Source organism: Rhinolophus sinicus, linkage group LG17 (genome assembly GCF_036562045.2).
Source record: "Rhinolophus sinicus isolate RSC01 linkage group LG17, ASM3656204v1, whole genome shotgun sequence".
Classification (NCBI taxonomy): domain Eukaryota; kingdom Metazoa; phylum Chordata; class Mammalia; order Chiroptera; family Rhinolophidae; genus Rhinolophus; species Rhinolophus sinicus.
Window position 1 is genome coordinate 18,305,306 of NC_133766.1, and position 12,016 is coordinate 18,317,321.

General features: G+C 47.0%; 1 protein-coding gene across 3 annotated transcripts in view; it reads left to right on the forward strand.

The window, feature by feature from the left end:
• KCNH1 (potassium voltage-gated channel subfamily H member 1) overlaps positions 1 to 12,016 on the forward strand; it is a 333,308-nt gene that overhangs the window by 247,072 nt on the left and 74,220 nt on the right. For all 3 annotated transcript variants that reach the window (XM_074322079.1, XM_074322080.1, XM_074322081.1), the window contains one exon: positions 8,520 to 8,716. In XM_074322079.1, the coding sequence (XP_074178180.1) occupies positions 8,520 to 8,716 (197 nt within the window). The remainder of the gene's footprint in view (positions 1 to 8,519; positions 8,717 to 12,016) is intronic.

Genomic DNA, 12,016 nt, shown 5'->3' on the forward strand with positions numbered 1-12,016 from the left:
CTGATAAAGCTAATATTGGAGAGTGTGCTTTGTATCTGTATCCATGCAGTCTTCTCAGTATTGGTCCCCAGAACTGGGCCCACCCTGGTGGGACTGACCAGCACAAACCTATCCCCGGGAGGGTCTGCCCTGTAGATCTCATGGTCTGGAGGGACAGAGAGAACATGCTTCCTGCAGGCAGACACATCCTGAGGAGAGAGAGCAGGGGCTGGCCTACACACAGGCAGGTTCTCCTTCCAAACTCATCAATCAGATGAGGAGAAGAAGAGAGAGGCCACGAATGTGATGCCACTGGAGTGTGACACGTTCCCGGAAGGAAACATCAGGGGCAGGGGTAACTTGTTCCCCCTTCGCAATAAGAGCGTAGAGACAGTATAAATAACACTGCCAAGAAATGGAGCCAGGAAAGAAAGGGGAACATAGCACATACCAGCTATCTCCATTCCCAGCCGTCCAGCTTATTCCCTCTGCTGCTTGGAAAAATTATCCATCTCTTCACATAAATTCTCTAAATTCTCTTGCTTCACCACAGAAGGCCAGCGCCATTGTCGTTTTCTTTATGACATCTCCGTAGTCCGGCCCAGCCCAACCTCCCCGATCTTGGTATTCCATTATTGGTTTTTTGCTGCACTATTACACATGTGTACGTTTTGTCTCCTGATGGTGTAAGCCCCTGGATGTAGAGACAATGTAATATCCTTCTGGTATACCCCCTTTAATCACAGGAACACTGCCTGATCCATTATAGGTGAGGCCAACTTATTGAACTGGATTAAATGGTGTGCAAAGATGGTGAGATGGAACCCTACCTTTGGGAACTCTCAGTCCAATAGCTGCCTGGGAGAGAGTCAGACACAGTTCACATCAGCCCTCATGTATGATGTCACAGGTTCCTGTGTGGCTTTTGATGCCCAGATATGTGGCTGAGCCATGCAGCGTCCCATCTCTAATCCACAGATGGTTTGCAGACAAGCATGACCATTACTCCCCTTTGTACCAACCTCAAAAGAAGGCAAATGTTTCTTAAACATCTCTGAACTCTCCTGTGAAAACTAAAATGACAGCAGGCCTTTCTAGCAGGAGCCACCCCTCAGAGATGTGTGGTAAAACGCGTGCCTGTTCCTGGAGCCAAGGCCTCAGCATCTTTAGTCCCCTATTTCTTTGTTGGCAGAAGCAATTCAATAAAACATGTTGACTCAACACCCGACACTACAACACAATCAGATAAGACCTGGCACTTAAAGCTAAGCCTTCATTCCTAGTATATTTTCACCGCTTGGACGGGAAGGCAAATTGATGAGATTTCCATTACATCTGTCTGTCTTTGATGTACGTGCTGACTTCCTGAAACTGTAGCAGATGAAGCAGAGGTTGCCGATGCCAGAAGCATTTGTTTGTTTGTTTATTTATTTACTCCGTGAGAACAAGAAGAAGGGCTTTGTAGCTTCACTACATATAAGAAAAGGCAAAAATTACAAGGTGTCCAAACTTTGCTTCCCCTCGCTTCCCCACGATCTCTGCAAATCCAAGGGAAACAGCCATCAGTGCATGTGAGGGAGTTACCTATTCCACGACCAGCTTGAAGGCGGGGACTTCAGCACCTCTGGGATGAGGCACATAGTGTGGACCTGGAGCAGGGTCCCTGGCCAGTGTTTGGCCTGGCACATGGTGAGTTCTCAGCAGATCCTGGCTCCCTGGTCCACAGCCAGGGCTGGGCTGGGGAGTCGGTGGGTATTGCCGAGCTGTTTAGCTCAGGTCTCTGGAGCTTTTGCTCTGAATATGCTTCCATTGCCTCCTTCATCAAGTCACTACTCAGTCTGTCAGATGCATGGAAGCCAGTACTTTTTCCTGGAACAGGTGAAAAAGGCAGGTGTGTATCCGCCTGCCCCTTACAGCTCAAGACATTGCCCTGCCCCACTCAACCGTGGACTCCTGAATTGGCTAGGCTGTGGATTCAATTGCTTCCACCAAAACCCAGTAACAATTATTTAAAAAAAAAAAGTTTAAGCAAGACAGAAAAGACAAAAGCTTATTAGATAAGACAGAAGCATGTTTTTCTCTCACGTAACAGTCCAGGTATGAGAGCTGGGATGGGCACCCAGCCTCCGTCTAGCCTCTTGCTTCATCCTAACTAGGTTGTCACCTTGGCCTCCTGGCCCAAGAGAACACACATCCTTGTTCTAGGTAGGGGGAGGTGAGGAGAGGGGCAGGACAGAGCGTGCCCCAGAAGCTGCCCACATCCCTTCTGCACCCCTCCCCTTAACCAGCATGTGGACAAAGAGCCACACGTAGCTGCACTGCAGTCTTATGCTAGTTCTTTTTGTGCTGAGCTAAAACTCATGGGTTCTAGGACCATTAGAAGAAAGAACTGGTTTTAGAGAACAGCTGGATTCCTAGGCCATAGTTCCCTAAGGTCAAAGCTATCTCCAATTGATCTTTTTTCTCATCACCTTGCATCTTCCTAAATGTTGACCGAAGAGGAAGGCTTCTCAAAGGAGGGGATGCAGAGGACAGCCCAGTGGGAGCAATGCAGAGCCTCTCCCAGCACGGGGGCCACATGGCGGTCTGTGGAAATCCTGTGAGGTCACGGGCCGTCATTTCATCTCTCTGGAGCTCATGTTCCTCTCTTTCAAGCAGGGCTGATGATTCCTGTGGAATCTGCTTCACAGAGCTGTTAAAAGAATCCTGCTTTTATTGTGGCTACTGTTTAATGAGCACCACTGTGTTTCAAGCACAGTGCTTAGTGCTTTGTTCACGTCATTTCATGTCAACCTTACAATAGCTGAGTGAATTGAGACTGGGAGAGTTCTAGTGAGATGCCCAGTGCTGTGGGTTTATTTATCCATTCAACAATCATCGAGTGCTTGCTGTGTGCCAGAGACACTGCTGGGAAGGCAGCAATTACAGGCATGATGAGTATTTACAGAGAGCAGAGGGCATATGTGATGGGGAACTGCCCTGGTCAAGGGATCAGGGATGTTTGGGTGTCTTTCAAAGCAGAAGCAGCAGTTATTCAGACCAAGGAGCTGGGTAGAGTGTGAGAGCCAATGCTGGGAAGGCCCTGAGGTGAGAGAGGAGCTGGTCTTGGCAGGACTCTAAGAACCCCAGTGTGACTGGAGGGCAGAGAGTGAGGGAGAGAAACTGGCAGAGGCCAGCTCAAGCCCCAGCAAGATGAACCTGAACTTGCAGCCATCTTATCTGGCCCTGAAGCTTGTGTTGAGAGAGTGGATGATAACATACTTGGAACATGAGCTGGGGTGGTACCAGAGAGGAGAAGATGTCGGTGAATTTTCCTTTGTGTCTTAGACGTGTCTCTAACAACCAGGAAAGGGCCCAGATTGAACATGCCTGGCACACACAAGCTGTCCATGTACATCACTGTCCTCCCAAAGCATCCGGTTCTGTGCGTGTGCACACGGTCGGCTCAGGGCTTGCCTGGGATGATCCATCCACCCCTGTTCTACGTCTCATAAGCAAAATTACTCCCGTGGCCAGGAGAGAGAACAGCTGTTCCTGAGTCTCTCTCAGCTATGCCAGGGTCTCTGCAGTCACATTTCACCATCCTGATGAAGTGAGTGACAAGGTCCCTCCAGCCCTGAAATGGCTTGAGGACAAAGGACGCCCCGATGGCCCAGAGAAGAGGAATAAAGGCACTGAGGTGGGCTGAGGGGCTGGCCGTCCCCACACCCTACATCCTGGCACCTCTCTCAGCACTGCCAAGTGGAGCTCCCAACAGGATACTGAGTCCGGGACTCAAGCTGGTATAGCACGCGCTGTGTACAGAATATGGACGGTGCATCGGGGAGTTTGCAGCTGACTGAGGAGACCAGGCGCTTTCCCCACAGGATTACAAATACCCCGGCAACACGCATTTCTACAGCTCAGTGAAAGAGCAGATAATCCACTCTACGGGGTTTTCCAGAGGCAGAAGCTTTCGTCCTGCTGAGGGGCCGTATCCCGTGCCTCTGGGCCTTGGCACATGCAGTTCCGTCCCTGGAATCATCCGTGCGCTACATCTTTATGCTGGTTAACGAACTCACTCTTCAGGTCTCAGCGCAGAGAGCACACCTTCCTGAAAGCCTCTCGCTCCTCCTTGCACTGAGCTGGATACCCCTCCTGCACTCACCCCTACCTTAGATCCCCTCGTGTTATGTGCCCCTGAGTCTCTCTCTCTCACTACATTGCGTCTGTCATTCCACTGCTGTACCTCAGCCCCCAGAACAGCGAGTGCCAAAAGCTGCAGGGATGACTGAATGGGTTCTTTCTAATGGGTTTGGGTCTAGAAATGGTTGCCGACTTGAGCAGCAGGTAATGATTTTAACTGCAGAGTGGCGTTTTGCTCAGTACAGACCACCCCTGTGAGTGGTCCTCATAAGAGCACATAATAGGGAATAATGAGGAGAAGCAGCTGGATGTTTTACTTTTGCCCTTTGCCCTCTGGCCTGCCAAGCTCACTCAGAGCCTGTCTTTGAATACACAGGGCCTTTTCTGGGGAGTTCCAAATTTGGCTGTCAGTTTCATTACTCCTGGGGCCAGTTTCAGAGCAGAATTTCTGCTCTGCAACTCTTTAACGTTCCACTAGGCTGCTTGACCCTCCTTAAACCCTCCCAACCCTCCATTCCCACCTTCCTCCACGTTCAGCCTCGGCCCTTGGTTGAATCAGATTATCTATGTACCGGGTCTTGGTGTTCTCCTTTCTGTGCCCCTTGCAGACATCTCCCCTCCCTCTCCCTGTACCACCTCAGCCCTGTGACCCACCTCCCACCTATGTTTTCTCTTCAGTCCCACATTCGTAGCCCATAAGGTTGTTTATGGCCGCTGCGGAAGTGGAGGTACAGCTACACGTCATTGGGAAGGGGCGGGGGGAGGGATAATTATCCCAGGGATGCTTGCTAAGGGTTTTGATTAGACTGCCTTTCCTTACTTCTCTCTTTTTTGTTTTTACTTTACTTTTACTTTACTCCTTTCCTTGTCTCAGAACGTCCGCTTAGAATGTATTTTAGAAACTTGGAACGTTAGGTTTTAACAGTCTGCACCCAGTGCCTTGGTGTAATAAATAAATCAATAAGCCAATTGCCTCAAGTAGTTTGATTGCTGCATGTACTGAGGTACCTTTTGTTCTTCAGTGAATGATTATTTCACACTTGGGAACAAGAGATGAGTGTGGGTGTAGGGCTTGTCCTTGCCTCTGGTTCGCAAGCTGACCTGGGAAGTCATTTCCAGTGATGTGTGTACCTTACTAGCAGCCGCCAAATGCTCTCTATCCTTCCCTTTGACAGTGTTCCCGAGTTATATGTGTCATAAATACATTTCTCACTTACCAGAACAGTCTCCGGTTTGTTTGGAATCTGACAGGTCCCTTGACACCACATTCTTAAATCTCACTAACATAATTTATATCCAAAATGCTGCCTTGACAGGAAAAGAAAGATTGCATGATTTCCAATTCGGGTTGGAAATCAGATCCAAGTTATGACAACACTGAGATTTTCTAGACCCTACAGATTAATCATGATTATCCTAGTGTGAAATACTTTTTGGGGTAGGAACTACCCTCCATTTATTGTTTCTGTCAAAATCTTTAATTGGAAAACTTTTTGCAATGGGCATGTTGTCATTTCTAAAGATGCACTTACATAGTTCGTGATTGTTTCAACCACGGTCTACTTGTACTTTAGTGTAAGCCGTACACATGCCCCTGAACAGTTGTTTGTAAACTGAATTTTTACAGATAAATTCATATGCTAAATACACACGAGAAGCTATTATTTTACTTTCTGTGTTCTTTTGTAATTAGAAAAATAACTCCCAAATTCATTTGAGAAGTGTAATGCTCAGAGGATAGATCTTGTTTAAATGAAGTAATTTTAAGAATCAGGCAAGATTGCCAATGCACTTCTGCTCGCAATTGTTCTGGCTTAATTATGTCCCAGTACATCCCAATAGGAGACGGCAAATTTTGTAAATTCTGCATTTCTCATTGATACTCAAAATGCTCGCACAGGAAATCTGCCCTTTAGAGCCTCCCCTTGCTCTTTCTTGTCTCATTCTTTCAGGGAAGAAAGTGGGGTGCCAGCTCAGAGCTGGGACTATGACATGTTCTACTGGAATATTAGGTAACTTATGAAGTAATTTCTCACGGGCCTCTCAGCCTCGAGCTGTATGATCATGTGTGTTCTGGTTATCTATTTCTGTGTAGAAACCACCCCTCTGATTAGTAGCTTAAGAAATGCATTATTGTTTCTCACACTTCTGTGGGTTTTCACTCGGTGGGTTAGTTCTCTCTTGGGTGTCCCACATATGGTTGCAGTCCAGTGGTGGCTGGGGCTGCAGTCATCTGACGACTCGACTGGGTTGGGTGGTCACGATGGCTCCTTTACATGACTTCCAGATGCTGGCTGCCAGCTGAGAGCTCAGCTGGCTGTCCACCAGAGAGCACTTAATATGTGACTTCTTGTGTGGCTTGTTCTTCTCAAAACATGGTGGTTGGGTTCCAAGAGAGGACATCTACAGAGTAAATGTTCCGGAGACTCAGGCAGAAGCTTTAAGGCTCCCTATGACCTTGCTTCAGATATCCCAGCACTTCACTCCTGCCACATTTGTGTTGGTCAAAGCAAGGGACTAAGGTCGGTCCAGATTCAAGGGAAAGGGAATTCAGCTTTGCCTCTTGAGTTGCAGTATACAGATGTGGTCCATGTCTTGACTATCTGCCATGATGTGTGTCAGAAGAAGAGCATTCTCTAAAGGCATGAGATTACATACATAAGCAAGGCAGCAGAGGCATTGTAGTGCAGTATACGGTAGGTTATGGAAGGATTAATAGGTACGAATGCATTGGCCAGCCTTGGTGGGTAGAACTCAGTAATAGGGAGCACACACCGAATGAGCCCATCTCCCTGGAAGCCAGGTCGCATCCTACAGAGGGAAACATTCCCGTCCACTGGCCCCAGGCCTAAATTAGCAGACTCATATGACAGATGATTGAACCACACACCTGGTAAGGGAATTTAAGGAACCCAGTTTCTAAGGCATAGCTACCTTTACTGAAAAGTTCCCACCAGCATGTATCTTACTTATATTGAGTCAGTAAAACCATTTTCATGAATTAGAACTATATATTACTTCCCAAACACGTAGAGAACTGTGCAGTGATATGTCTAGTACACTTGTTTTTCAGCTCTCATGGTGGGAGTGCTCAGAGAAGGCTGTGCCTGTGGAATATCTTATCTCCTTGGATCCGCACCTTCGGGTGTTTGAGAAAAGGTTAAGTTCTCGCTAGGTGCTTGAAAGTCTAATTGCCTCCTTAGTCATGGTGATCGTACTGAGTCACAGATACCTGGTTCCAGCCACAGAGTATGACTGAGGTGGGTAGAGGGCTGGCAACTGTCCTGAGGGCTGTGGGAACTGCTTTTCACCCTTGTAGTATTGTTCTCTCTCCCTGGATATGCTTCTCAGGCTCCCTGGGGATTCGAATTTGTGTTTATCCCTGGTGAAAATTTAGAGGCAAGATAAGCAACGTTTCAAGCTATGTACAGCCAGAGGCTGTGCAGGCAATGAATTAGGCCTTGTATTAGACATATGTGAAAGTGGTGGTCGCTGGGTAAAGTAAGAAGAATATCCCTAGATATGAAAAGCAGATATTTAGAGGAGGTTGATAGAAGTTTGACCCAGAAGATGGCTATGTGGGATTAACACTCTATTGATTTATGAAATACACTCTTGTGGAATGCTAGGCATAGAGAATGCTGGAGATGCCATTTATATAAGGCCCATATTTTATGCTGCCAAGAGGGCAATTAGCAAGGGTGAGGAATACGGAGGAGGCATGGGAGAGAGGGAGAGGCCTGGGCACCGTACAAACGCGAACCTCAGGGCAGCGGACTGGGCATGGGCCGGGGTGGACGTCACTCTTGCCTGACTTCTTCCACGTAGAGCAAGCATCCTAAACAGAGGAGACCTCTCCTGTTCTTCAGCTCCGATGAAGAGTCCACACCATCCTCGTGACAGCCCACTAGTCACCTCTCCGTCGGTCACACTAATGTAGACCCACAGTTTGCCTTCCTTCCTCACTTCCCTCTAGACTGTAAATACAGACAGAGCTCCTAGTGTGTGCCAGGTACTGTGTTGGCTGGAGGGATAAAACCCGTGAACGCTCATGTTGGGAGATACACAATAAACAAGCAAACAAGGAAATATTATTACAGATTATGCTTGGTATTTCCCCAGAATGGGGGTGTGATAAAGAATCACAGGGGGTTTCCACTTTGGTAAGAATGTTCAAGAAGTATCATTAATGATCCCGATGTCATTGGTTAAACCTTGACATGTGTTATGTGGTATTTTTTAAGTTTCTCAAATTGCATGTTGGTAAGTTTCCAATTAAAATCAGTGTTGCCTTTTCTGAGCCCAGGCTGCAGAATGCTGAATGGATGACAATTGTGGGGAGCAGGGGGAAGGCAGCCTGGGTGGCCGGATCCCTCCTGGCTGACACTTTCCTCATCACCACTTTCTCTCCTTAGGGAAAGGAGATGTGTTTGGAGATGTGTTCTGGAAGGAAGCCACCCTTGCCCAGTCCTGTGCCAACGTTAGGGCCTTGACCTACTGTGACCTGCATGTGATCAAACGGGACGCCCTGCAGAAAGTGCTGGAATTCTACACGGCCTTCTCCCACTCCTTCTCCAGGAACCTCATTCTCACCTACAACTTGAGGAAGAGGGTGAGCTGGCAGTTTCAGTTTCTTCTCTACCAAGCCCAGTCCCTGCGCACTTGGGATAACCAGGGAACAGGAAAGTCCTTTTGTGGTTTATTTCAGTGGAACACTTGGTTCTAGAGAGGTTGTATTTATTGCTTGGTCTTCAGAGCTTTTGCTATAAAATGGAGGAGACAGGCATGTTGCTAGATTAAAAGACTGATCAAGGCTGGTATTCGTGAGTGTGTCTTTGGGCTTTGCCCCCATCAATATCTAGCCCTGCTGGCATTTTGAAAAGAGGAATAAGTCAACCAAATGGCTGTGTGGGATCACATAATTAATGTAAACTGAGTTCTCCCTGGTGACTGGGACCCACTGAGTGGTGTGAGGACATCAGCCAGCTGGTAATACAGTTTTTTAAAACATACGAAAATGATTTCGTTGGCTCCAGAAAATAAGAAAGATACGGAATCTGATGGCCTAGAGAATATTTTGTATACAACTGCCAATGTCACTGGTCGAGAAATATTGGTAGTTTTAAGAACCTAAACATTTCTCATCTGAAGCTGTTTCTTGTGCCCTCAGATCATCAAAATTCTCCATCTGACTCTGTGAGGATTAAAATATTTGTCTCGTACGCTAGGTTTTCGTGTTTGATTTTCTTATACTTTGTCTCTTTCAGTTAAATGAGTAACAAGGTAGCTCTGGACCTACTGAAATCATCTGGAAGGATTGTCATAGGATCCTTCCAAAAATGACCTCATAATCTTTTCCCCAAAACCATTCCTCGTCTCATGGTCCCTGTTGCTATTCACATTGTACTTCCCTGGGGTTCCAAGCTAGAAACCCGGCACTATTGTTCATACTTCTCCCTCTCCCACACCTCAGGTTACTCATCAAATCCTGTGGGTTCCACCTAGGCTTTCAAACCTGAGTCCACACGGTGCTTCCACCTTCAGGAGTCGCCCTGAGCTCTCAGAGCACAGCAGCTCTGGTACAGACCCTCCCCATGTCCCGGACCGAGCAGCTGGCTCCAAACACACCCTCCTGCCTTGTCTGTCCTCAGTGCAGTGCTTTCTCCTTTGGCCATGTGAGCGACCTTAAAAATGAATTGGATCATGTCACTCCCCTCTGTAAAGATTTTCTGCTCCTTCCCTGACTACAGAATAATGTCTGTACGCTTCAGCATGGCTCATATGGTTTTCCATATCTGGCCCAAACATGACCCCCAAACCCCAGCCTCTGTCACTCTTCCCATGGCCTGGACATCCTGCCATGAGACCTTCACACAGCTCTGCAGGCACGCGACCCCCTTTCAGAGTATTGTACCTCTGCATAGGGCTTCCTGGGCCTAGAATTCTTTTCCCTCCTTCTATGTGTGGCAAATACCTGATGACTCTTAAGATTCTAATAAAATGTTTATTTGTTCATTCATCAAACCCTGGGCAGACCAACTGAACTAGGCCGATGTATAAAACTGAGTAGCACCCAGTTCCCTATCTCCAGGAACCCAACGTCTAATAGAGAAGATCGCCACAGGAAGGGTAGTGCAGTACGTGACGCTACATGCAATGAGTGTGATTTGTACAAAGGACTGTGGGAGCTTAAAGAAGGAGGGCAGCTAAAGGGGGAGCTGGGGAAAAAGAGTCTGGGTGATACCTGAGCTTACAGGATGAGTTTTCTCCCAAAATGAGGGAGAGCAGGTGTTTCAGTTAGAGGGGCAGTTTGAACAAAGAAAGGCACAGAGAAAGGAAACAGCCTTTTGTCTTCCAAGTCCCTTCTGCAAGGTTCCAAAGACCTGTCATTGGGTTACCCCAACAGCATGCTTCCACCTGTGTGAAATCCCTTGAATTGCGTTGCCTTATGAGTCTCTGCTCAGAGACTGGGGAGGGCAGGGTCTTGGTGTCCCAGGACCCAACCCAGTACCGAGAATGAATGAACATTTGGGGACGGCAAAGAGTAAGTGATGGGATATCCAGACTTCCGTTTCCACAACATAAAATGTGAGGTTGCGGCGAGATGATTTTTATGGTTCTGTGATGTGAAAGCTGGTCCTATAAATTCCAGTGGGGCCTGGGCAGTGATGGAGAAGGGAACAGTTCCAGTTCTTCCCTGTTTATCTCAGAACATGGATAAGCTTGCTGGTGATACTTTCAGTCAAGTGGTTTCTCTTAAAGTCTATTTTTTGATTGATTCCTTCTTCTTATGAAAGCAAGTTGATTATAATCAGCTTTCAGTGTAGCTGGTAAGATAGATTGAAGAAAATGTGCAGTGTGGGTTATTTGAAGGAGTAATCATCTTGGAATAATTGTGGATCAAGTCTGCCTGAAAAAACAAGGGTGACAACAAAAACAACACCTCAGTGACTGGATTGTTGCCGTCAGTCCAGAATGATTGACAGCTCTGTAGAAAACAAGACTCAGGGGCCACATCTGTGAAGCGCTATTGTGGAGGAGCATTAGGCATGGTCTGTGTGGCTGGCTGTAGGTGCAAAGCTGCAGACAGTATAAGAAAGACCTCGGAAAAGCTCAGAGCTGATGACCTTTTCAATGCAATGAATGCAATAGGCAGCTTTGAATGATACCAAGTTCTTGTCCTGAAGGTATTTAGGGATCCCCTAGGTGCCCCTTGGAGTCATTTGGAGGAGACTTAGGTACCCACTGGACAGTCAAATCAACTGACCTTTAAATTTCCTGCTAATTTCAAATGCCAATGAGTCTGGTATGGATGCAAGAAAATTTTAGTGAGATGCTTTAGGTAAAGAGGTAGCCTTTCTTTTTCTTGGAAAAAAGAGGCTTGTCATTTTGGTATTGCCATTGTAACCTCTCCTTGCATCCTTCTGAGAATTAACTTATAGTTACGTGGGGCATAGGAGACAAGAACATTACATGCATGAATTATCCTTGTAGCTATTTTTTTTTTCTGGCAAAGTGAAGTGTATTCTTGTGGCTGTTTCTTTGTTGGCAAAATCGAGCATGTTATTTCCAAAGATTCCTGAGAACACAATGCCTTTGACATCTGTTTGGGGAACTGTTTGATCTTGTAGGTTTCCTCCTTTGTGCAGCAGCGGCTCTGAGCTGGAAGGTGCCTCAGTGGCCATGCAGTCTCTCTTCCATTTCGCCACCACCCACATTTCACAAATAGGACATTTTACAGAAAGTTCACAGAGCTGGGTTAGTAATGAAAGAATTGGAGCCAGAATGACTCTTCGACCAGGACTCCTGTTGCTTCTCACAACTTCATGGCCTGGCCTGGCCTCTGTTTTCTAAGCCTCATCCTTTTATTTCTAAACCCATGTGTATGAGCACCACCCAGCTCTCAGCAGTG